The 26,393-nt window shown below is 39.7% G+C and overlaps 4 protein-coding genes, 1 long non-coding RNA gene and 1 other non-coding gene across 19 annotated transcripts in view; 1 reads left to right on the top strand and 5 right to left on the bottom strand.

The window, feature by feature from the left end:
* Positions 1 to 1,030: 1,030 nt before the first annotated feature.
* Positions 1,031 to 1,513, bottom strand: CG43277 (uncharacterized protein). Its single transcript, NM_001259508.2, has 2 exons — positions 1,457 to 1,513; positions 1,031 to 1,388 (listed from the first exon to the last, which is right to left on the bottom strand). Exon 2 carries the CDS (start codon positions 1,353 to 1,355, stop codon positions 1,203 to 1,205), a length of 153 nt encoding a protein of 50 aa, NP_001246437.1. The 5' UTR covers positions 1,356 to 1,388; positions 1,457 to 1,513; the 3' UTR covers positions 1,031 to 1,202.
* Positions 1,514 to 1,550: 37 nt separating this feature from the next.
* On the bottom strand, positions 1,551 to 1,658 carry mir-4983 (mir-4983 stem loop). Its single transcript, NR_048147.1, has one exon. It is a non-coding gene; the product is annotated as a mir-4983 precursor RNA (primary transcript).
* Positions 1,659 to 1,671: 13 nt separating this feature from the next.
* CG18367 (uncharacterized protein) lies at positions 1,672 to 2,412 on the bottom strand (the record flags this gene model as incomplete). The annotated part of the gene is made up of 2 exons (NM_145338.2): positions 1,672 to 1,842; positions 2,200 to 2,412. 2 exons carry the CDS (start codon positions 2,410 to 2,412, stop codon positions 1,774 to 1,776), a joined length of 282 nt encoding a protein of 93 aa, NP_663311.1. The 3' UTR covers positions 1,672 to 1,773.
* A 718-nt stretch (positions 2,413 to 3,130) lies between these two features.
* Positions 3,131 to 3,793, bottom strand: CG42753 (uncharacterized protein). Its single transcript, NM_001202049.2, has one exon. The coding sequence runs from the start codon at positions 3,663 to 3,665 to the stop codon at positions 3,411 to 3,413; it is 255 nt and encodes an 84-aa protein (NP_001188978.1). The 5' UTR covers positions 3,666 to 3,793; the 3' UTR covers positions 3,131 to 3,410.
* Positions 3,794 to 4,476: 683 nt separating this feature from the next.
* Positions 4,477 to 5,877, bottom strand: lncRNA:CR44503 (long non-coding RNA:CR44503). The gene has a single exon (NR_124625.1). It is a non-coding gene; the product is annotated as a long non-coding RNA:CR44503 (long non-coding RNA).
* Positions 5,878 to 7,563: 1,686 nt separating this feature from the next.
* Positions 7,564 to 26,393, top strand: part of sm (smooth) — a 113,645-nt gene continuing 94,815 nt past the window's right edge. For 9 of the 14 annotated variants that reach the window (NM_001259505.2, NM_001259497.2, NM_166368.5 and 6 more), the window contains exons 1-2: positions 7,564 to 8,035; positions 10,002 to 10,591. In NM_001259505.2, coding sequence (NP_001246434.1) covers positions 10,442 to 10,591 — 150 coding nt within the window. In that variant the 5' untranslated portion in view covers positions 7,564 to 8,035; positions 10,002 to 10,441. Of the gene's footprint in view, positions 8,220 to 8,431; positions 8,589 to 8,674; positions 8,870 to 10,001; positions 10,592 to 26,393 lie in introns of those variants that run through there. The other 5 variants (NM_001259498.2, NM_001032269.3, NM_001259504.2 and 2 more) reach the window with 3 other exon arrangements.

Genomic DNA, 26,393 nt, shown 5'->3' with positions numbered 1-26,393 from the left:
AAATCACTAGGTGGCTGCCAGTTGAAGAAGGTAAGTAACGTGGCACCCCCCACTATTACATCTCGAGTATATTTACAATATACATTTTTCTGCATTTTTTTTTTAAAGGGGGTACAGGTACTTTTTTGAAAATGGCGCATCATAAATTTGTTGAGAGGGATTTGGTTCGGGGTATCTGGGCAGGTTTTCCTCTTGAGTAACGATACTTAATAAACCCGCATCATTTTCCCATTTGGTGCTCGCACTTCGCACGATCCCCTGCCCCAGAACCATCGAGATGCCACTTCCACTTCCTGTTCCTTTTGCTGCTCCCAAATTACCTGTCATTTCGAAATTATGATACCAAGGAATCGCTGGTGGCTATGGATGTTCTGCCCCCTGGTAAGACAGCTTCCTGAGGATGCAGGAACAATTTTTATGTTTATGGCAAAAAGCGACGCCTAATTTTATTTTCTTTGCCGCGGGGCCGGATGCCTTCCCGACACACATATCTCAAACTAATGCCAAAAACGGGCAGAATGTAAAACCTTATGCGCATTTTCCGATTGTAATCTCTAAGTAGGATGGGCGTATGTATCATTTTGTGGAATCATCCGGCTCCAACTTGCCTGTCAACAGGCCTCACACATGGTTTTTTACTCAAAGTAACATGACAGCTCGATGATATTCCCCCAAAGTGGACATTTTCAGCAAGGTGCCGGAGTAAACATGGCATCCGGAAAATGGCTAATATGAGATTTACTTTTTGCCAAAAGCTGACAACTCAGACTTTGATTGGTCGCAAGGACTTGAGTTGTGTCATAAACCAAATGAAAGTCACAAAGGCCACTAAGGATGAGCTAAAGTCCATGAAGCAAAGGCTTGTTTATTATAAAAAAAAATGGAAAGTATTCTTAAAGTTAATTTAAAATTGCATGCCAATCAATGGAAATTTGGCACAGTGTACGACGCTCGTCGATTTCATATTTATTTTAGATTCCAGCTGCCATGATTTGTTTTTGGTCAAATTTTTAAAAAACTATAAACTTGTGAACTTAATTTTTGTTGTTTTATTTAAGTCAACAAGTAAACGAATATACCAGCTAAATTTAAAGCGTTTGAGTCATCCTGATTTCTTTCGCTCCTTCGTCGACGACAATTTGGTTAGATGACTGGCAATATGATCCTATATTCAATTAGTTATAGGTCTAAATTTCGGGTTTCTAGCTGCTGGCCGGCAACTTTCCATCGAGGCTTCGGACCAGGAGGACACCGGCACAGAATGCCAGGGAACACTTGACGAATGACCAGGAATGATAGTCCCTGTAAACGGCCTTACACCACTCCATCGGTTTCAGCTGTGACCAAGGTGACATATTAGAGCCTGAAAAATTTGCAGCGGAACGAACCTAATGGATCGGGAGAATTGTGGCGGGAATGGCAATGAATTTCGATTTAATCTGGCTGGATTACTTACCAATTTGCGGCGTTGACGTGATGTGTACACCCCCGTCGGTTGGTATACTTGGAAAATATTTGTTTTATCTGCTGCCCAGGTATATAGAGCAGAAACGAATGGCAATTTCATGACACACTTGCTCAAAAGAATTTCTGATTTTGGTTTTTGCGTATACATTTTTCAGAAATGCAAACGAGCAAGTGGGTCAAGACAGCCAGCCAGCGGGCAGATGTGTTGATTTGGCAAGCTTGTTAATTAGCCAAGAAATTTATTTGCGAACCATACACACTAACTTATTTACGATAAACAGATTAACTTATGCCCCATGTGCATATTCACTTCACGGAGCTGCTAAAGTTCTTCTCATTACTCAGGCACTGATTGCAAATGGTACAGAAGATTTGCTGGAATGATACAAATTGCCTTTTAATGGGAAACAAATTTGACCAAAGAAATTATAAAATTAAATAACTAGTAGGGGCTAGACCACATAAGGTATTCCATTTGCTAGTAAGATGTACCGAGCGTTCCTTTCTTTTTACTTGCTGAATGAAGTCGAACTATATGCACCACGTCTTTAAAGTTCTTATAGATTTATCAGAGAATCTTTAATTAATAGTCCGAATCATTTACAGTTAAAGACTTGAATTCAATATTTATAGAACAAATCATTAAAAAAAAAGTATAGCCTACAACTTTATACTTTTGGAGCGTTACAGTTCATCTCTATTCCCCTTACTGGGTCTGAATACTTCACTTACAGGCAGCGAGGATCGTGCATATCCTCCACAACCTCCTTGCGAGGATCCTGTGCTCTCGAAGTGTCTCAGCCATGACTTGATGACATTCGTCGGCGGCGTTTGGTAAATGCTGAACTGCTTCTTGAAGAGCCGCTGGGCGGTGCTGATGGAGTCATTGCTCTTGTAGTAGGCGCGTATGACGAACGCCCGGTGCACACCCGTCCACTGATCCATTCCGAATGCAACTGGCGCCGCCGAGGGAGATCGAAAATGCCATGTGCCATGTGCCCACTGGCATCGCTGGTGCGACAGTTTTCGCTAGCACTTCCGGCTCACGGTCGTCGTAAAAAAGCGGCGCTCGTTGCCCCAATGCTACATACAAATATTGTGTACAAAAAATATTCCAACATTCATAATTATTTGAACGAAATTAATTGGTCGTACCGCGAGGGGGGAGTGAGCCGAAGGTGGGGGTGCTATATGTGGTGCATCGTTGATGGTCTAAAATTATACACCGCACGACGGCTGACGCGGCGTATGAGCAATCTGAATTTCTTCTTGTTAGGAATTCATTCGCGGCCGGCCGTGCGCTTAAGTTTCAAGTGCAAATTGAGGGGGCACCATCCCAGCGCTCGCGACCAATCCTTCAGCTATCAATCAATCAATCAGGCAAAGCCATCATCATTATGCTTCATCAGCGCCAGAAGTACAGTCATCAATGGGGGGCGGGGGCGTAACTGGAAACGGGGGCGATGTTGGAGCTCGATGGGCGCTCAAAATCTGCTTGAACTCATTTAAAGTTTGGCTACAAGCTAAATCCGCTTTGCGAATTTGGCAAGTGAGTAAGCAGTTGGCACAGCCAAAGTCTTTAAGCTGTTTTGCTGGCTCTATTCTATCGGAGATACTCTAGCATTTAGCTGATTGGTGTGCCCACTTTTTACATACATGCTTTGAGAAAAATTTATTTTTATTATGCAATAATGTGGGTTTTTGCCTAAACACAAGTATAAATAAATACTATCCTAAAATTACAAAAATTTTGATTTTAAATCTTTTTACTCAAGCAGATATTCCGACTGTTTTCAGCAATACCAGCTATATAAATGTAAATTTTTACATATGTTCTGACTATAAGGAGAAGTGCTTCTTAAATGTTTATACGAAAAGTGTATTCAAGACTTTTCAAACGAGAAGACCCCTGCTGTTCTTGGTGCTTCTTTGTTGATTTTGTTTCAGAGATTTTTTTCGCCTCGCCATTTTGCTGGACCATCGAGCACGTAACTGCAATACAATGCACGGCCATCGCTTAGATAGATATAGATATAGATACATTTATGTAGTTTTTGTTGGGGCTGTGCCTTGGCCTTTGTTGCTGCTGCAGCAAAGTTAGCAAATGCTGCTGTCGCTTTGCCATTTACACAGTTAGCCGGGCTAACAGGCGGAAAGGGCGGCTTCAAAAGTGGGCGGCGAGAAAGGCGGACATCCATCCATCGCACGTCCTGCCCACTCCTCTTGGATTCCAGTGTATGTCTATGTGTGTGTAAGTGTGTGCATCCTTCGTTTCCCTTTTTTTTTTTTGTTAGCTGTCTCTGCTTGTCATTTTGACACCTTCATTTGCTCTGAACATTCAGCTCCAGTCAGGGTTCAGTGATTCTGTTTGCTTTCGTAACTTTTTTTCTCCCTTCCAGCAAAATTCGTGTGTGTGAGTGTGATGGTGTATCTGTGTGGGCCGTTTCGAGAGCGTCATTTCGGCTGAAAATGCTTTAAAATGGAAAATCTGGGGGAAATGCAGCACCCTACGGCCAGATTACAAAGGAGTTAACGAATGCATTGTCTGCTAATTGGCAACAAAAAAAGTGATAAAACTCTGATATTATATAATTTCATATTTTTATTAGCCTTGCTTTAATGTTTGGTGAACGGAAACAATGGTGCACAACTAAGAGGTTTAAACAAAAACAGTTAATTACAAATAATACCAATTGATTTTGATACATGTGTATAAATTCTTATTTAAAAGAATATAATGGTTCTGCCCATTTTTTTAAAACTTTAAAGACTTTATTAAATGACTGTACACATAGCTTATTTATATACGCACTTTGCACCCTAAAAATACATATACTGAACATTGTAAGAGCTATAGACATTAAAATGCAACTGAATAAGCATGATATTGCATCATACAATGAAAATGCGAAATTATTTGGAAATTAGGCAGCTGCTTGTGTACTAGTTTGGATTCTTTTTACTTTGCATAAATAGATTTTTAACTTAAAATATTACAATGCCGAATCCTTTCTTTATCTGACCCTTTGAACTGAAATGCCTGAAGAAAGACCCGCAGCTTTATATAAAAACGAACGACCAAAAAAGAAATGTAGAGGAAAAAGCAACAATGCCAAGACAAATGATCCAATGACTGTCTGACTGCACTTTGCCCTATATCAACCAACCCAAAAAAAAAAAAAAGAAAAAGGAAAAAATCTAAAGAAAATGTATCGGGTTAGCTCGTACCACCATGTATTCCCGGTAGCTGTCTCAATTTTGGTAAGCGTCCGTTTTTGTATGTAAAGTTGGTGGATTTGGCACCACCCACACCACATAGATGATGATGACAGCGGGCAGCGCAAAAAGCAACTCCGAACTGGGTCAAGACTTCATTGTTTATCTTTTTTTTTGGAACACTAGAATCTGTAAGGGCTAAGAGCCGGAAAAGAGGATATCCACACATACTTTGCAGCCCGCATCCCTGGGACTTCCTTTTCGAGCATACTTCAACTGGCAAATTAGCAGGAATCCAAGCTCACTTACGGTTATATATTAAATTTTGCATGGCAAATGCGCCAAAGAAGGTCAAATAGCTGGGTGGCTGGGGCAGCCGGACGCTTTCATAAGCATTTCACTTTCCGGCGGGGCCGCAGCTTAGCACACACTCTCACACACCTTAAAAAATGCAAAGATTTGGTCAGTACTTAAGCCAAAAGATGTAATAATTCCAAATACTGATGACACTTACTCGACACCAAAAATAGCTTTTAAAAAAAACTATAAATACATTTCTAAACCCTACAATTGCTTATAAAATTTGCATAAGCATAACGATTTTATCTCCGTGCAGCAACGGAATTTGCGAAGTTCGCTTGGTTGTAAATCTGGCTAAAGCAGGATAGCAAGCTCCGGCAGATGCAGCGGAAGCGGATGCAGGATGCTGGAAGCGGGTGGAGCTAAGGATGCGCGATGCGGTGGGCAGGGGTAAACCCATTGCCCAGACACGCGCGGATGTAAGGCGTTGATAGCGTCGGCTTATCGGCCTTCCGAGAAGCGGGAGCTGGCGCTCCCAGGATGCATCCTGCTGGGGGACACATTGCGTGCGCGAGCATTAAAGGAGTCTTAAAGAGGGGGTGGTATGCTGCGATCGGGAATCAAGTGAAAGTTGGCAGCCAGAAAAGGCCACTTACTTAGCGACCCTTAAACAGATTTACCTCACTTATGACTTGTAAAATGGTCAACATTTATTTGGCCAATAAAATCTGCGAAAAGTCTTTAAATAACATAGTATTCCCAATTCGAACATCCTAATGCGATTCCGTTAGCCGTCATCAAGTATACTTTATGGAGCACCATCTACAAATATTAAGGAAGCTCGAAGAATTTGCAAAAGTAAGACACAGTTCGTTTGACTGTCAATAAATAACTATACACTTTCAAAATTTCAAATCTAATTCAATATTTGCGGACTGATACAGCTTAACCAGAACAAATTTACTATAGAATGTATAAATGAACACCGAACAATAACTAAACTATTGCATAGTCTCGGGCTAAAAAGAGTAGTTAGAACGGCGCAGCCATAAAGTGTGCTACGACTTCTTGATTAGCAACAGGTGGCGCCTTAGTGGAAATTATTTTTTTAAATAATCTTTTAATCTTTAATCTTTTTAGTAATCCGCTTAACCAATGACTTAAATGGAATTCCATTTTCTACAGATGGTTGGAAGGTCACCATATGGGGATAATCTGGAAATCACTTGAATACTGCAACAAGTGCTGCACGGTGCGTTAAGTTGGAGCACACAACGATAGGCATGCCCATATACAGTTTAATCCATACTTTATGACGCAAACATTACTGAACAGTGTGGTTTTGGTCTTGGGACCTTCGACTACTACGGTGCGTACCCATTATGCAGACCCATCCCATCCTAGCAGAATCCAAACATATAGCCACCCACCCATAGACTAAATAGTTTATGTTGTTTACCTTCAGCTGACTATTGTTGCCGCTCTGGTCTGTGCACTTTGGCATTAGGGGTACATGGAGCACGTCCTGGACACTCAAAGTCATGTGTGGGTTTTTCGAAGTGGGTGGGTTTCAGTAAGAGGAGAAGAAATTTCTCGGAGAAAGTTGAACGCAAATTATCAAAAAGAATTAAGACTTCTAAAGATCTACGTTTTGTTAAGATTGTGCTAAAAAATTAACACTAAATCGTCAAAGCACCACCTTTATCCGCTTTTAAGTTTAAAAGAACGATATCGACAAATTTGTTGGTTGCGCATTTTGCTCTCTTTGACTCTCTTAAAAGTAAACAGGAAAACTTTGATGTGCCAATAAACTTTAACAAAATTGTAAAATATGATAAAAATATTAAATGCCATTTTTAAAGCTAAAAAACATGTATGAGTAGTAAAAGTTTAACAAATATGCACGTATTACCCGAAACATTTCAATGTTAGTTCACTGTTGACCCACTGTACGCTGCTAAATTTCGCAACTGCCCATTACATGTATTTGTGAGATGTGCGCGAGAAAGCAAAAGAGAAACAAACCTCTCTTCGATTGTAACTCTTTTACCAGCAGTTTCTGTGCAGAGCAGCATTACAAGCGCAAAACTCGCGCCGCACTACTCGCACACATTGCGCAGCATGTGCGACTGTATCGCTCTCACAAAGGCAGTACAAAAATAATACAGCTCTCATTTTCTCATTACGACGTGCGGTAGCGCACGGTGGGCAATGAAAGCACCACAAGTCGTAAATATATTGAGAGGGATCTTAAATTTTCTATTTTATATACGTATATAGTTTTAAAAGGTCAACCTTATTATATATATATTATTTTTCGTCGTCGCTTATTTTTCAGCTACTGTTTCTCCTCTATTATATTTTATTTGCTTCGCCATTGTGTTTATGATATTTTATTTATTTGAGATAGTGTTTAAATAAGATTTAATAATATTTTAAATTTAAAACATAAACATTTTTTTGACAACAAATTTTGCCCTCACAAAGCAAAGTTTTGACCACAGTACGCTGCCTCTGCCGACGTCGCTGCCGCAGAGGGAGAAAAACGTATCTGAGTTTTGCTTGGGTTGCGTTTGGTTTTCGCGTCAGTTTCGAGGTTTCGAGGTTCGAGCTAAAACTTTGTGCACGGAGCAAATTAAAAATAATAAAATAAGAAATAAAATAATAACAGGCATAAGAAAAGAAAAGCGACGACAACAACAAAAGCTGATGAATACGTGCGTTCGTGTGGGTGCCGTGCATTCTGCGTACATATTTACAAGCATTCGTACGCTTAAATTAAATACTTTGGCTTAATTAAATACTTCCGCGGCGTCGTTGTTGTAGTTGTTGATATTTTGCCTCTTCACGCGTTGTCTACGGTTATCGATTGTCGTCGTCTCGCTCCCTCGTACGCATACGCATCGAGTTGTTGTTTGTTTGTTGTTTGTGTCTGTCCTCGCGTTTTGTTTGTGTACTGACAAAATAACAACAAAATAAAACCCGAAAGACTGCGAATAAGCATAAATAATAAACAACGAGACAAGTGCAAAAAGCGCAGCGAAAAGGCCAGGTAAAAAAAAGAAAAGCTGGCGCTAACGGTGAAAGTTGCGATTGTGTGTGCAAATGAAAATCCAGTGTATGCGTGTGTGTGTGTGCAAGGCAGAAACAGAAACCACATTTGTTGAATAAGAACAACCGGAAGATTTTTCCTTTGCCACCCACGAAAATTCAGCACAAAAGGGCCAGGCAAAAAGGTAGTTCTCGCGAGAGCGGGAGAGAGAGTGAGACTGAGAGAATTAGAGTTGCAACACTCTCTCCTCTCTCTTTTTCGGACACCTTGCAACCCTTAAAGAAATGCTCTCTCTGCGCCGACCGTTAGTTGACTGCTTTCTCTCTCGATAGCCCCGTCTCTTTCTCGCCTTCCCTCTCTTTGCTCACAGGTTTCCACTTCTTGCATTTGACTGACATTCGCCAGCTCGGCGTCGAAGTGGAAAAACTGGGAAAATCCGAGTCGGAAAAGCTCCTTGCAAACGTTAGAAATTTTCACTTAGTCCCACCATCTCGTGTTTATTCATTCACATTGCGTGCGTGTGTGTTGCCAAGTGTTTCGGAGTTTTTTGGAAGTAAGTGAAGTAGAGTTGTCACTCCGCCAGTCGATGAACTGTCATCGAGACTTCACCGTTTGACAGGTGCACAGTCGCATATATTCACAGTCTGTTCCCAATCGGCTCTGGCGCAACACGCTCTTTCTGAAAAAAAAATTATGTGATTGTAAAATTCCAAAAAAATAACGAAAAAAAAAATCCGTTTAAAAAAGGAAATTTCCAATTGCCAAATTTTCTGTGTGTGTGTGCACTCAAAATTTTCATTATTTCGCCTGGTTGTTGCCGCGTTCCACCATTTTGTAAGCGAAAATAAACGAATGGAGAAATAACAATTGCCGCCGCATATGAAAACAAAATAGAAAAGCGCACGTCACAAAGTTCAGCGTTCAGCTTTGCCGTTCAGTTCCATTAATGAAAAATCCACCCCCACAAACAAAACAAAGTCAGCCGTCTGTCCGTGTGTCGCTCTTTTCCCTCTGCATCTGTGTGTGTCTGTGTGTGTGTATGAGTCTGTGAGTGTGCAGGGCATTTTCCATTTTCCATAAGGGTTGTGCTTAAAACGGGCCGAAAAAGTTTTTCAAGTTTACTTTTACGCGTTTTTCACAGCACTAATTTTTTTTTCACATTTTTGACAGTGCCTTTTGCGCCCCTTATTCGTCCTGCACAGCTTTCTCCTGCTTCCTCTTTTTCCCTTTCTTCGTTCGGACATTTCGGCCATATTCCTTTCCTTGGCTTTCTCACTGTTCCTTTTTGGCTTTGTTATTTGCCGGCGCTTTTCGCTGCCTTTCCATCTGTTTTTGACAACTTTCCGAGGGTTGTTTCAGAATTTTCCTTCGTGTTGTCCTTTGATTAATGCCCTTGGCTTACCTTTCCAATTAGAAAGAATTATGCATTGTCATCCCGTTATGCATTTCCACTAAAGCCATTATTACCAAAAAATATATAATTGATCCATTTCGTCATTCTTTGGAGCCGAACAATTAACCCAAATTGATTCAGATAAAACAATATAGGTTCCTTTTGAAATCCCATTCTAATTTTATATTTGACCCAATAGAACGATCCTTAAAAATAATAATTCTTGCGATGAATCTATAATTTATTAGCTAAGGGTTAGAAGAGGTTTTGATTGCAGTACCACTAAGATAAAAATCGCTAAGTATTTTCGACAAGTGGGACTTTGAGTAAATAAATTTCCCCTTGATTTACTCAAAACATTTAAATTAATTTTATGACACATTCAGGCCGCGAATCGTGCCTAAGTGGCATCCAGGGAATTGCAGGAAATTGGAATTGCAATTTAATGGCAAAGTTTCTCCTGTGAATTTAATGACCAACAAAATTATTTCTCTCCATTTTGAATCGTATTTTTTTTGTTTTGTACTAATAAAGTGTTCATCGCTTATTCTCTCTCTTTTACACGGCCTGCAGCTGGTAAATCCAAATCACAGGAACATCCAGAGGAACCCGGAAAATTTATCACTCCAATCACAAGTGCAATAAAAAGTTGAAAGTGTTTTACGCAGCGCCAAAGAAGGAAGTTGAAGCGAGGCGAATAGTAAATAAATGAGAAGAGCCCACAACAGCTACACCATCATATAAACAACAACCCAAACATCCCACATTCAACACCAATTACAAAGTAAACATTTACAACTCATTTCTCGCCCAGGAGATTCGAGTGTGATCCACAGAAAACAAAAACCGCGCGCGCGTTTTTGAAATCGATCTTCGCGCGGCTTCGTCGCACGTCACTTGAATATATCTTTCGCGCAACCACTGGGCTCAGGCCTCAAAAATCCGCCAAAATTCTACACCAACAAACTTTAATCAGCCCCGAGATTTCGCTCCAGTTCGCAACGGCGACCACAATGCCCTACAACGGCGCTAGTAATGGCAGTGGCGCCAGTGGCGCCGGCGGAGGAGGGGCAACCATAGTCGTCACCGAGGGGCCGCAAAACAAAAAGATCCGCACCGGAGTCCAGCAGCCCGGGGAGAACGATGTGCACATGCATGCTAGGGTGAGTACCATTTACCTGTTTGGTACTTCGAATTGCTCGTTGAGGGTCCTTCGATTTTACACTTAAAAAATAGGGCATTTTAAAAGAGATTGAAAGCTGATTAATTTCCCTTTTTTTTATATCAATTAGTTGTCTTGCACTTCTGGTATGAAGTTTATCAGTACTTTCACGAAACGATCTTCTGGATTAGAATACCCCATTTCGAAAATGTTTCACTTTTAAAAGTTATTTTTCAATATAAATATTTATATCCATAATTTGATCTTTTTCATTTCATTTTCATTTTCATACATTTGGAATTTCTGAAACGGTTTTCGAATAGTTTCTAAAATTCGTTTAATCCTCATTTTCTAAAACTGAATAAAATCAAACTTCAAATCTGCATAGTGTGTTATAAATTAGATTCTCTGTCCATAGAAGAAATTTGCAGTGCAGATCTCACCTTTCCATCGGCCCACATAGCTCGTTGGGTGGGTGATCCACCGTAGCCACCCTTATCAGATGCGATTCCTGTATTAATGGGTATTTTCGGGCACCCGCTCAATCAGCCCTCACCACCTTTTCCCGCTTCCTGATCCCTTGTGTGTATTTTTTTGATGGGTGGCCATGGGCGTCAGGGGCGGCTAGCACTGCTGATAAATCCGTTGTAGTGATGGTGGTAGTTGCTGCGCTGATTGTGATAAAGTTTTCCGAATTGGGGGTTGAAGCGCCCGAAATGCATGGAGCTTATCGGGGAGTCGCGATTGCGAGTCTGTTGTCCACGATATCGTACAGTTTTATCGGCGATAGAGCGTTTTTCATATTCAATATTGGAGGAAATAGTAATGAAAATCAAAACAGAATTAATATAAAGGTTCGAGATTGGTTTTACTTTACGAACAAAAAGTTTTTGCGTGTACTTCATTAAATCAAAAAATGCTATCGCAAAATGGGTAGAAAGCCAATCGTTTATATTTTGCTCACGTTTTGTAAAAGTTTTCTTTACGGTGGCATTAATACTTCATAAAAGGAATTAAGGTTCTAGTGACGAGTGTAATTCAAAATGATTTTAGTTCAAAATGTTTACGATTTTCGAAATAAATTGCGAAATTATGAATTACATTACGTTGGAAAATAGTATATCTCGAAAAATGGTTTACAAATGCATACTCGATTATTGCAATATGTCGAGTAAATTTGTGTTTACAGCTACGTTGGAGTTTGCGTTGCAATTAGCTTGCAGCTTTCCCTGGCCGCCGGCAACCATTGTAATTTTCCACAGCTCGAACTTGTGTTCTCACCCACGCCGCCTGCAGCAACAGCAATTCCAAATGCAGCAGCAGCAACATCAACAGCAGAGCATCAGCAGCAGCAATTGTTGCTGCTCTTGTTGCGTTAAGGGCTGGAAAAATCGATTTTCCCCAGCGGCGGTGGCTGGCTGGCTGGCTAGCTGGCTGGCTGGGAAAACTCTCGTTAGCCGGCGCTTATCTGCGCTCGTTTCGATAAAAATGTGGAAGCCAGGCAAAGGCAGGCGTTAATAAAGTTCGGAGCACATGATAAACAGTCAGCGCGTTCGATGGTTTATCGATTCTGGGCGAATTCGTCGCATCGCTAGCTCAGGAATATTACTTAATTTCGGCGGGCGTTTTTCCTTGCGGAAAATTCTTGTTGTGTTGCCGGCGGATAATGAGAAAATGCCAAAAGAGTGAGTGGAGAGAGAGCGAAAGCGAGTTGTATGCTCTTCTTGCGGCCGCGCAAAGTATGCAACAATTTTTCTCTTAGCCTGCGCTCAAACAACGCCTAATGGCTTGCTCATCTGGATATATATGATATATATTATATATATATATATATATATATATGTATATGCGTATATATTTATATCTGTTGGTGGGTGGCCTTTGAGCTGTTGCTTCCGTGTGACGCAGCTAGTACTGATGTTGCTGCTGCACGTCGCACACACTTGACTTGACAGCGCAATTAGCACATGAAGCAGCATCTTCTTGTCGTTTGAAGAGTTGCGCTCGTCGCCTGTCCTTTTTTCGCAAAAATTCGCTGGAGCTGGACTGGATGGAGCCGTTTGTCGCTTGCCACTTGGCATCGTTTACGCTTCGGCTCTACCACTAGCTGTGGGATACCTGTGGACCCATGCCCCAAACCAACCCATCTCATCCCATTCCATTCCATCCCGAACTGCGTACGTGCCCAAAAGGCGGAGGAGCAGCAGGCCGCCAGTTGGTTGCTCTTCCATGTGATTAAGTGCACTCGTAGGCGGATGCGATGCGCTAAATCCCATGAACGAGGCAAAGCCAGAGAACTTTGGCCCACTCATCGTGTGGCAGGTTAAACGATTTAGTTCTTGCCCTTTCGCCAAAGTAGGGTGGAAGATCAGGCAACGTGTCAGCCCAGAAGAGGGCGGCTTTGCTTCTTGGCCAGGGGGTCTCGGCTCATGGAGCTCTGACCCACTAATGACGGGGTAAGCCGCCCCTAAGCAGCGATGCAAAACAAGCTTTAGGCTCTCTTTTAAATTATTACTACATTAAAAGACAGTATTGCAATACAGCACTATTGTTTTTTATGTAGCCAACTACATTTGGTTCTAGAAATGTTTTTCTTTGTGAAATAAAATTTGTATTTGTATCTGTCGAAAATAATAGAACAATACTTAAATTCAGCTAGGTAAACACGGCTTGATTAAAATTTGTCTATACAAACATGTTTTAAAATAGTTTCACTTCGAGACTTTGTTTTTTATCTGAGCAATTTGATAGTTTGCTTACCTCTTCCCTTCTTTCATTATTGCAAAATGGAATGCGAGTAAAGAATTTGAATGCCAAATAAAATTCAAGCAATTTTCCGAGCTTTGCAATATTCACTTTTGTGATTGTTTGTGCTTTCGGGTCTGTATCTCATGTCCGCTGCAATACGCCAGCCACCAAATTTCGTCTGGCATCTGATAAAATCGTCAACATCAGCATACACGTTTGTCATTTGCACTTTTCCGCCAGACGCACGTTTCCCATTTTTTTTCCATTTAAACTGAAAGGGTCAGCGGGCAATGCGTTTGGTGGCAGCGACATCGTCACCAAAAACGCGACTTTCACAGCCGCCGATGCGTCTGGCAGCATGACGCATGCTGCAGCATCGAAAATCCACATCCACACGCTCCGTACTCCGACATGGTCATGGCAAATAAATTCTGCATCCAGACCCCGCCCAGCCAGACCAACATCCCAACATCCCATCATCCTACTGCATCCTCCACCATCCCATTCACCCAGCCATCCAGTCATCCATCTATCCATCCAGACAGTTATAAATAGAGCAGGCGAGCTGGCAGGCAGACTGCAGTCTGACCAGCGGACGATGCATCCTTGGCAGCCACTCCACTGTACTCCACTCCAGTTGCCAATGATGTATTCGGGAAAAAATCACAAGCCATTTTTGGTGGTGCGTGTCTCGAGGCCGCACAAGCCCGCATGCAACCCCAAAATGGTAGCCCATACTCTGGACTAGATTTTTAACCTGCACATAAAAAAGGGGCACATCTAATGGAACGGATGCAATGGTCAAAGTGCACTGCCACACATGCCCTTTTCCCCGAATCCAGTTTCTAATTAAATGCAATGGAAATTCGGGGTTGCTGCTATATACATCTTAAATTTTTTGGCTTTTCCGCGCTCCGCGTTTTACCTTTTTGGTAAGCCTGACTGACCAGCTGCTGCGGCTGCTGGGTCGCTGCCCGTTTATTAAAGATAATAGATTTTTATTGTCTTTCACGTTTCAAGTTTTAATTGCAAAAAGTTGCCATCGATGTGCCATCAGGGGTGGTGGCATCAAAGGGAAAAAGGGTTGCTGCTGCCGTTGGCCTTCGTTGGCTGCGGTGCATTACACCCTTGACTTGGGCTCCTGTTGCAGTTGTGTAATTGAACTAATTGAAATTGCTGTTTGCCAGGGACTTTAAGGCGCAGTGGCGAGTGTCCTTGGCATCCTCCCTTTAACCTTTTCCTTTTCAACGAAAAATGCATGGCACTGGCTAACTAATTGGCTTGCTGACAGTAACTAAGCTCTCTTGTCTTAGTCACAGCTTTGATGTTTCACTTAAATTCTGCCGTTGAAAGCCTCGAAAATCAGGCAATTTATCTTTGACGTACATGGGAACCTGAGGGCCACATTTCGAGCTTCATCATGGGGCAGTGTGGCAAAGCTACGCTGCCAGAAATGGTCAATTGTTGCAACGTCGTCAATTGTGGGTTCTTTCGTATCGATGGTCAATTGATTTTCTCTCTTTTACCAAATTTTCGGTCATAGGAAATGAAATTCCTTCTCTGATTCGCATATTAAATTAGGCAGACAACTGTGTCCATTGTGAATAATAATTTTCCATGTTCATATTTCGGTCAAAGCCATCATAAATTCAAATCCGAAACGAAAGTCTAGTCCCGTACTGGAAAACAAACTAACTGAGTTTATGAATTCTTAAAGAGATCAGCAGTATGAAGACTTTTTCGAAGTGAAAAGTTGAGATTTTCTTTCAGACAACGGCATGAATTATTAAATTATTTGTTGCGTTCCTTGAGTTTAACACAATGGCATTGTGTTCATTAAAAGTATTTTAAAGTGAAAATTGTAAGAGTTGTAAGGGTTGTTAGACAAAGGGCTGCTTTAAATGTTTTCTAAAAATTATATATAAATTGTATATTTTATTTAATAATCATGCCAAATTAAGCTTCTTGGCAGAAATTTCCGACTTCCATTTGATGAATTGAGAAATCAACAATCGTTCCGAAAAGAAGACATCACCATGATGACATGATGACGATGCGGGCTGGGAGTGATGGCCTGTTAGTAGCTTTTCAAATTAACACCTTGTCATTATATTTTGTTGGATTTTCTTTGGAGCGTAATAAGGCGATTTGATGGCATTAAAAATACATAATCTAAGACAGTACAAAAACGATTCTAAAAATAAATTGTAAAGTTTGTCGGTTCGTTATTTTGTTGTTGGTCTTGGTGAATGAGTTTGTCGACTTAAACTCCAATTACAACAAATTATGAATCGTGTAGAAACAAAGGAGCAAGTATTTCTTTGCGACAAGTTCAAGCAAAAAGTTCAATTTCGACGCGCTGTTATGTTGCTGCTTCGTTTTTCTCCCCGTGGCCAAGATACATTTGGTTCCCCTGCTGCTATTACCGCTGCTTTCTTTATGTTTCGTTCTTTTCTCTCTTTTTTTTTTATTTTTGTCATTTACTTACATTGCCTGGTGGATATATAATATATGGGACAAGGGGAGTGGTGGCCTCCGGGGGGCAGTCGTGTATTTGCCGGATGTCATGCTGGGTCTCTCTCGAAGGTCGGAAGTGTAGTTTTTTAAGTACACGTTTATATATAATTTGATATATGGCGCATTGTCATTTGCCATCTTATATGGACAACTACATACATATGTATGCATGTATGTGAGTGTGCATATTGTGTTTGGGGGAATCGGATTCTGCAACTGTATCTGGAAGATATGAAATTGGGCAGAAGAAGTAAGTGCAGCGCGGGTGATTCTGGTTCTCTTTTCCTTTTTTTAACCATGAAAATGGAACACAGTTGAACGAGGTCATCTAGGAATGTTTCAATGGCTAAAGAGAATGAGATGAGGCAAGAAGTGCTTTAAAAGTGTTAAAAACTTATGTGCTAAAAATATATTATTTTGTATACTTAATAATGTGTTCAACTAAGAATTCTTGTATGAAGAACTATTTTTAGACATGATAATCGTACCATTAAATATAATCGACTGTTAAGCTGCCAAAGTAATGAACAAATTAGGCAATAATCCTGTTGGTCTTGAGAATAAGCATATTATCTATTTAGTATTTTTCCAACAATTGTTAACCTTCACAACAACCCCATGAAACTCAGCACTGAACCACCCTCCCTGAGACTCGTGTCAGCTGCAAGTAGACACACTTACTTATTCATAAACGCACTTGCGTATCCAGTGAAGGTTTTTTTTTTTCAATTTGAAATTATTTTGGGACCCCCTTATTTACACTTTCCATCGGCTGAAGAATCAATGGATCATCGACTGCTTTTGTCGCTGACATGCGACATACTTTTAAATGCCAATTACGAGCGACTGCTAACGGTTCTCGAATCCGCCGCTCTTCTTCATTAGCTATTACCTACCATGGTGTATTGTTTTTTATTCGTCGCTACTGCTTTTCAATATGCCACGCACAAGCTGTCACTATCTATCTGAACCCGAACCCAAGCAGAGACCCATGTAATGCAGCACTTTGGTAACTTGCGTCAGGTACACAGAGAAAAATATTTTCTGGAAGCACTAGTAGTTTAAAAAAAACTGAGTTTTGATTGACTAAGCTTGCTTCAGTTGTACAAGTTACCAAATACCCGTGTTAGCAATAATTTTTTGACGAACCAAGCAATTAAAGGCAGCTGTGTTGGATTTCAGTTGGGAATTATAAGCTCAAGAAAATGCCTTACTCAAACCGCTTATATACCACTTACATTAGCAACACCATAATTTAGCTTAATAGGGAAAACCTAAAGGAGAACTTCAAGGAGCTGAAATTTTTCCAGTGCACTTATGTGTGCGTGTGTGGAAGCAAAGTGGGGGCGGTGGGTTCGTTGGGGATGAGAAGGTAACGCCGTGACTTGCATAGAAATGTACTTTTTTTTCCGTTCATTTCGTCGCCTTCGTCGCCGCTGTAGTTCTCCAAATTCCTTTTCCCCAACTTTGGGTCTTGCCTAATTCGCTACGCTACAATTAGTTTTCATTTGCCCGTGCCGCCTTTGCTCGTCGTACCGCCTGCCACGCCCCTCGCACTCCAGCCTCCAACCACCCGCCGGCAGCAGAGTTCTTTCGCTTTTGCCATCTCTGAGCCAGTTTATTTTCACTTTGAGTCATTACAACATTTTGCCATGTTCTTTCTGCTGTATTATTGCCATTATGATTATTGCGTGCCACGCTCTCGGGCTGCTCCGCTCCCTTTTTGTTTTGTTTTGTTTTGTTTTATTCTCCAGAAGAATTCTAATATCTTTTGGCCGTAATTTTTCTGTTTTTCTTTTTTGGTTTTTTTTTTACTTTTTTTTTCTTTGCCTATGTCGAAATGAAATTCGTGAGTGAAATACCGTGATGCAAGTAAACAAAAGGCGCCATAATCAACGAAGAAAACTTATCCCCAGGGCGCATTATGAGCTTTTGGTTAGAGGAGAGTTTCGACAAAGTATCTTACGATTAACCAAGAACCGTACTTATAGCCATGCGGACTGCAAAAATGTGTGAGCTTGGCAATTTGATTTGCTGTCGAAATTTTTAATTATGATTTTTGCCGCTTCCTTAGGTTTAAAAGTTTTTTTTTTTGTTCTAACCGCTGAGTAATGAAATTTCATGCCATCTGCAGCATATGCAATGGATAATTGTTTATGACTTTATGGTTTTACCTCAATTTTAGTATGCACTCAAAATGTTGAAAGCCTCAAAGTTTGTCTTAATAAAAGTCACTTACAGAAAAATATAGTTTGTCAGAGTTGCATAGAATATTATCTCAACTTTCATATTACCACGGGCAAGTAATCCGAAATCATTCTTAATGTAAACAAATAGAATAAAGGGAAAGTTTTTTCCATATTTTGAATTTTTCCAGCTGAAGAAAGTTAAACACTTGCTTTTATTTTATAAAATTTTGCATATTTGCATTTTCTACTAAAAAGTTGTACGAATTAAAGCAAATATACCTTTTTTATACTTGGAATTACATTTAAATTAGATCAAACATAGAATTGGAGCTCTAAATTAAACATAAACATATTGTGATACTCATCTTTTTTGCCTGTATCTCCTTCAGTGCCGTTTTTATGCACAGATATATTTTTCACTTGGCTTGCATTTAACGATCTAACTAATTGATTTAAATATGTGCACGTCATACAGACTGTTATTAAGCCATTTGCTGGTGTTTAGCATCTATTTGGCCCGCTCCCTTTTATTTTTTGACCCTATAATCACTACGAAATCCACTTACGCCCGAGCATTTCACAACTTTTAAATGCAAACAAAAAGCACAAAAAAAAAAGAGATGTGTGGTGCAAAGAAAATAATAACAACAACAGGCGGAAGAGTAGCTGGATATGTATCTTTATATGCAGGCGAACCAGCTGTATCTGTACGATTGTATCTGTATCTGTATCTGCGTTCGCCTCAATCGAAGTACACTTTTCGGTTTTGTTTTATTTTTCGCTTTTTTTGGAACTTTGGCTTTGCCCCTTTTTGAGTGTAATTCGTTTTGCTCTTTTTTGGAAATGATTGTTTTTTTTTTTTTTGTTATTGTTTGTCATTATTTGTGCTTACTTCTTCCCGATTTCTCGCTTTTTCGGGTTGGCTTTGCTTTACTTTACCGCTGCTTAAACATTATTTGCTGTTATGTAAGCAGGCCTCAACGCATATTTTGTTTCAATTTCATTTTTTTTTCGTACTTTTCGGTATTTCTTTACTCAGTTTCAGTTTTTATTTCATTTCGGTTCTTTTTTTTGAGCTGCTGCCGCCACTGCCGGCGTTTTTGGTTCATGTGCATGTGGATGTGGCCACATTATTTGGTAATTGTCGTGGTGTGTGTGCGGCATAACTGTGTGTTGGCCAGGTTATTGAACTTGAACGTCAAGTGACGTGTGGCCTGCTCTCTGGCCCTCTTTCTCTGTAACTTTTTTTTTTGGTTCACTTTTCTGGGCTGGGCTGGGTTTTGTTTTTCAGTTTTTCAGTATTTCAATGCTCGCTTTGCGGCCGCCGTTAGAGTTGGTAGACAATTGTATCCGATGGATACAATTCGAGGCGGACTGAAAAGAGAGAGAGAAGCGCTAATGATTGCAGTCCGAACAGCTGAAATTTTAACTGCAATTTGGGCAGGAAATGAAGTTTCAACAGCCGAGAATGTGTATCGACATCAGATACAGAAAAAAAAAACAAAATAATGTTGATTTAGATACATGTAATGTCGAAAGGAAAATCTACTTTATTTACTATTGAATTCTAGGAAACTGAATGCATATAATTGAGTTTAAACTGAAACCTTAGCCTGGTTAATGTAATTAAGCCATTTCATCTCATTTTGCCTTTCCCAATTTAAATTGTAAACAACACTTGTGGTTTCGTTTCGCAAAAAGCAAACATAAAATTAATTAAAACCTATTGATTATAATTACAAATAATGATAAAGACTAAGCAGAAATAAATGGCTTTCAGTAGCATAAACACGAAAAACGCCAATGTCAACGAATTATTTTGTTTAATAATTTAGTAGAATGATAACAATAACAAGCTGACAATTTGCTGCCAGGGGGACAAAGAATATTTATGCACTTCGGGGCCGCAGAACTTGTCTCATTTGAATTTATTTTATTGGCCAGCGGAAAAGTGAAAGACAAAACTGAAATAAAAAATAGAGGCGAACGCGCGCCTGTCAACGAATTGGGGGCGTCTCAATGGAGACAGTTTATATGGAATATATGTATATAGATACATAAACATACATACATATATCTTACGTTGGACCGGTAGACTAATTAGATACAATTCCAGTTGGGCTGGCATGCCGTTCTCAAAGCACGTTTCCCTCAGATACATTGCGATAAATAACAACGAACAACAGTTGCAGCTGAAAACACGTTTCCACTTTATCGTTTTCCCGCCCAAGTACCACCTCCCCTCCTCCAGATATTTTCCCCGATCTCCACAATCTGTCGCACTTTGTCGCAAGTGAACGTGTTGTTCTAGTTGGCAATTGCACATGTTTGTCTGGGCAGCAGCTAACAGGTATCCCCCAGATACAGATACGATAGCCATTACCATTAGCCAGTGCAGCAAGAAAAGTTATTATACACAAACGCAGACGAATTCGGGGAAACAGTTCATTGTGTATGTGGTGTTTCCAGTTATGAGGAAAGTGTAGTTGTTGCCGTGAGCCAGAAACTACAGAAATATATTATTGTTTAATGAGTTGACTGGAAACCTAAACTTAAAATGGCAAAATGTATCAAATAAGACATGGTAAATGAAGATAGCAACCTAACTACACCAATTCAGAGATGTAATCTTCTATCACTGTGTTAGTGATCCAATTACAAACCCAGCATGCTCGCCAAATTAATCACCAATCCGACGAAGATCGTCTTTGGGGTAAAAACCCTTTTTGAATTGTCATTCAGTTCTTCTGGCTCTTTTGGCGCGCAATTTTATTTTGGCTGCTTTTGACTCATCGACTTGCCGCAGTCAAGTCATGCAGGCAAAATTAAAAAAAAAAAAATAAGAGAGAAAAAAACAAGAAAAAAGGCAAGAACCGTATTTGCTTTCTTCTGGCTGCGGGCGTTCTCCCGCTCTGCTGGCTTTCTTCAGCACATTTCTTTCCTCTCTGTGGTTCTCAAAAAAAGAGGAATTGTTTATGATAGCATTTAATTGCTCTGAAAACTCTTTGAAAGCGCTTGGAATTTGTTGATATTTCCATTTGATTTCATTTTTTTTATTATTTTTTTTGGTAGCACTTCTAACGTGGCCCACTGTGTCGATTGTAATTACTCAATTGCTCATACGCCACCGACAAACGTAGAATTGCTGCCTCTTCTTCTTCTACCTATGTTTCAGTTAAGTACATAGATAAAAACCAAATTAAATGGAATTTCTGTTGCTTTGTGTTTTCTTGGTCGCTTTTTTCGGCAGGTGCTTGAACTCTCTCCCTTAGATATTCTCTTTCTTTCTCCGCCGCTTCTTACGCTCTTTGCACAGATAAAACAATTAGAGCATATGCATTCGAAATTCCACATAAACACAATTATATCTTAATTCTTATTATCGCAACTAGAAGAAAATATACTTATGCCCTCAGTCGAGTGCAAGCACAGTATCACTGAAAACTTATATTGAAATTGAAAATGATTATGCATTTATATCTGCTAACTACTTAATCGTTCAGATTTTGCAGTTTTGTCTAGATCTTACAAACAGGTTAAATCGATTTTACCCAATACAAAATCGGTGCTCCCTGTCGAAATGTTTCACCTTTTATGGAAATTTTTGCACTGCAGCGCTGAAGTTTTTTTTTTTTTTTTTAAACGTGTTTTGTGCAGCAAATAAACCGAATCAATGCAGTTTTGGAGTCTGTATGGTGAACTTTTTGTTTTGCTTTTCTTTATTTTTATGCGCCGGTTTACCTTCACTGCAAATGTTCTCCATGTTGGTGCTGATTTTGCTGCTGCTGCTTTTGAAATCCAGTTTTGCGCAGCTGCAGCAGTTGCAGTGGCTGAGAATCGAAAAGCGCAGCCGCAGAACAGTTACGAGGCAAACAACGCTGTCAGCACAGCAACAATAGCAACAACATTAACAATAAAAACAATAACAAAAGCGCAGCCGACGGCAGCAACAACAAGAGCATAATTTCGCTGACCCACTAAGTTAGCAACAACATAGCGCGAAATATAATTAAATGTGCGTGTCAGTCAATGTCTGTCTGTATGAGTGACGATCGCGCGACGTTTCAGATACAGTTTAAACTTTATAAATTGAGATACAAAAAAATAATATAATTCAATGAAATAAAATATTATATTTTAAAAGGCGAAAACTTCAGATAAAAGGGGTAATACAATTATAACTAATAAATACTAAATAGGAAGTATCTTTAAATGTATTAAAAAAGTATCTTGTATCTTAAATGGACTATAAGTGCAGTAAATTTAACCAAACCTGTTTTTCCTCAAGAAAAAAAGATTTGCCTGTATCTTTAAGTAGCTAAAGATATCCAAATGGCAATCAGAACGACAATAGTTTGAGATACAGAAGCTTGACTGTGGCAAACGGTTGGGGTACAGCGTTAGCCACTGAAAGCGTGAGCATCGTCAAATGCAGCGGTTGCAATTTAAGCTCGGTTCCATCGGCAAACAGCGAATCGGCCGGAAGGCCTGGAGCGTTAAAAATGAACGTTAAGAAATGAAAAAGTTCGGCGACGGACGCGTGAGAGCGTATGAAAACGCGAGCGGGGGAATCGGTCAGTCATGTGCACCGCTCGTCTGCATTGCGAAACCGATGAATTTGCCTCTTGCCAGTTTTTTTTCGCATTTTTTTTTTTATTTATTTATTTGTTGTTTTTTCATCTTCTTTTTTTGGCGCTGCCAACGATTCTTTGTAGGCCTTTCTTTGCCTGCGTCCGTTTATTCGCTGGCGTTTATTTTTATTTCTTTATGTGTTGCTAACGGTGCTTGGGCCTTATTTATATATAATTGTGTGTCTTTCGCTCTTTCGCCGATTCGTATTTGTGTGTAAACACGTTTTTTTTTTGGAGCTGCGCTTTGCAAAATCGAACGAGCAGTGCAATGCGAAATGCGATGGCCCTTAACCCATTGATGACCCAACAGTTTGCATGCGTGCTCTCGAAGAGATTGAAAAATAGTTCAAAATGAAATATTTTACATTTTACGAAATGTTTTTAATTTGAAAAGTGCACTTGTTGCAAATTATTTAAAATGTAATATTTATATTTTTATCTTTGAGGTTATTCTGCACGTAAAAGAGTCTGGTGGCTTTCTTTTCGTGCCCTTTTCATTCGTTTTTCGAATTTTTAAGCAAACTTTTTATGGTGCTGACTGCAAACGCTTTTATATACTGCATATAGGTGGGTACATACATATATGGATATATAACCAACAATCCCGATCTTTTTGTACGTTTGCATTTCCTTTTGCGTGCTTTAAATGTATTGACCCAATTCTCTGGCCTGAGTGTTGGAATTTCGTTTGCATTTCGTTGAAGTGATTTATACACAGACACCGATTTTTATCGCATTTAAAAGGCTGGGCCTTCAATGAATTTAAGCCCAATTGCATTTGCATAATTATGAGGCTGTCAATTAGGAGCCTATATAAAGTCCTCTTACATATTTATTACACATTTTAATTGCTTTGCACATCTGCGTTTTGCCGCTGTGCCTCATAAATCTTTGATGTGTGACACTTAATTTTGAAGACATCTCAATTGTATAGCTGCTCTGTCTAAAATCATTTCATTTAAATTGTTTTGGTAATAAGTTTGGGACAAATCAAAAACTAATTGCTTTGTGATTGAATCATTTGATTCTGCTTTTGAGCTGTCAATCAATCGACTAATGAAAAGTCAATAAACTGCATATTTTGGCATAACATTATGCACTCACACTGAGGGAAAAACTGCAAGCACGTGTAGAATGTGATTCAATTACTTGTTGTTTGTTTTATGTGCGGTTTTTGTTTTCCACGTGGTTTCAAACAGAGCCACATTTTTGCTGCTCCCTCACATTTAATAATATATGCTGCAAGTGCAAAAAAAAAACTTGCCAATTCGATGGTTAAAGAAAAAATGTTATTTATGCGCAGGTTTTTTCCAGACCTCTTTGCTGCGGGTACCCATACTTTTTATATTTCGCCACCATTTTCATTTTATTACTGAAACGATTTCATTAAAAACGTAATAAAGTTATTAATGCCCATACGAATCGAAAGTTCCGTCTGTGCGTCATCAATATTAATATCTCGCTCTAAATGGTTTTAAATGAATTGTTAATCAAAATATCTCAGTGATTAACTAGTGCATCGGTTGACAAGGACCGTTTAATTTTTAATTAATTTTCCATACTTATAAATATGCCATATGTATGCAACGGGTCAATAGTAAATATTAAAATGTACTAATTGCATTATGTTCTCTTTTTTACTCTCTTTGTAGGTAAGTTTACTGATAGCTCCTACCACTGCGAAAATAATTTATGGTATGTGACTTTAAAACAAATTACTCGATTGACTTGCTGTGCTTTAATGCGCTTTGATTGCCTTCCCAATCAATGGTTATCATAGATTAGAAAGTGCAATAGAGAATTTAGTGTTGAATGTATCGTTTGCAGTTACTACTGCACTGAAAGTTAATAACAGACGGAAACAATCGCTGCCGTTGATAATCAAATCACAGTTGGCCAACTGAACATAATGGGCTATATCGTTGGCCCCGTTTTATTGTATATGGGATATATATCGCGTTATTGATAGCAATGCTCGAACAGCCATGGCGAACTCGTCGAGTGGCTCTGCTCCATATAAGCCAGATAAAAAGATACAATACTTCAATTTCATTTATTTATGTAGCGCACTTTGCATTGTTGGAATAACAGCGCATCAGAATGAGCGACAGTTCGTTCACACCAAACACGCATTGGGAGACAACAAAAAATTCCACTTTCCTCGCTGCCTCGCGCTTTTTTTTATCGTGAAATATTTAAATGGCTCCCTGGCACATTTCGCTACTGATAGCACATTTCAACAGCAAGCCGGCTAAAAAAAACAGAGCAAACACCTAAGAAAACAATGGGAATGGGAGTGGGACTGGCAAACAGAACGGATCACCTACCTCTTGACGCTACAGGAAAAACATCTCAAAAATACACAAAAATAAGCTAAGCGAGTGCAAGGTGACAGAGAAAGTCGATTAAATTCATTTTACATTTGACTGCATTTAAATGAACACTTTTTACTGCAAAGATCAGATACTGGAGAGTGTTGAGGCGTAAAGTATTTTAAAGTAGTTTTCTTCCAATTGAATTGTTTGAAATTCTCGGTAAGTGAACAGTTTACGCTTTTCAGAATAGAAAGGATGCAAATCAGTTATTAGATAAGGACAAAAACTTTATACAATGGCTCAAATTACGCAAAACTTTAAACACTGAACATGTATCTTTAGTTGGGGAATTTAGAAATAAATCTATCTTATTCATACAACATGTGTATGGTGCAGTGGGAAAAACGTAGCGCACAGGCGAAACTGAAAACGGCGAAGAAAGCCAACAACAATAAAGTGAAATGTGTTTAAATATTGATAAAAACAATAAGAATAACAGCGACACAAGCTGGAAAAACGTTGTTGCACACAAAGAAAACGGAGTGAAAACAACAACAATTCGGCTGGCCACATGTGTTAATTTGCGCTCACAGGTGAAAATGGGTGGGTCTGGGTGGTTGCCTTTCAGTGGGTGTTGCGGATGGGGCGCTGTGTTTTGTCAGCCAGGCAGACAGAGAGACAGACAGACTGACGGACGGACGGACGGATAGAGAGATAGACCAGGGGGCAAACTTTGGCAAGCTGCTGACAAATATTTAATGCCTGTCGAGTTGGGCACACGGTGTTCGGTTTGCTTAGATCCGCTCGATTCAGTTTCAGTGGGTCAGGTGCAAAGTGGTGCAGTGGGTGGATAGTGTGATTCAGCGGGGCACCGTGTTGTGTATGCACAAACAGCACCCGTTTCGCTTTTATTTCCCTATTTGATGATTAACACATTTGCAGTCGCCGTTGTCGTTCGCATTAGCTAGTGTTTATAAAGAAATTAGCTACTTTAAAGTTGCGAGCTTAGAGGTGTGATTATCTTTCTGCAGGATGGTAAATAATCTTCCACTTCAAATTAAACAATATTTTTTGATAAAATTAGAAATCAGCTTGAAAGAAATTTAATTTGTTTTGTGAAAGTTTCTCTATGTGCAACTCTAAACATTTGTTGACAGGAAAGATACCTTTACTTTCAGCTTTCAGTTTTATTTTCGGTCGAAAGGAAATGGGTAATGAGGTGGCTCCTTGGACGAACGATGCGACTCGTTAATTTAGTGGCCGCCAACGAAGATAAAGATTCCGCGGCCAAAGTAAACATTTGAATAGAGCCAGCAAATTGCGCCATCTCCCTTTTTTGGGCATCCCCCAACACCCGCACACTCCCACACTAACCCCCACCCACATTCACTTTGGGATTAGGG

The sequence above is a fragment of the Drosophila melanogaster genome, chromosome 2R (genome assembly GCF_000001215.4).
Source record: "Drosophila melanogaster chromosome 2R".
NCBI classification, from domain to species: Eukaryota; Metazoa; Arthropoda; class Insecta; order Diptera; family Drosophilidae; genus Drosophila; species Drosophila melanogaster.
The sequence above is the reverse complement of the archived record's forward strand: the minus strand, read 5'-3'. Positions and strand labels throughout refer to the sequence as shown.

Excerpts from the sequence above, each read along its gene's own strand:
- CG43277 (NM_001259508.2), bottom strand. The coding sequence starts at position 1,355 with ATGTCACCTTGGTCACAGCTGAAACCGATGGAGTGGTGTAAGGCCGTT.
- CG42753 (NM_001202049.2), bottom strand. The coding sequence starts at position 3,665 with ATGGATGTCCGCCTTTCTCGCCGCCCACTTTTGAAGCCGCCCTTTCCG.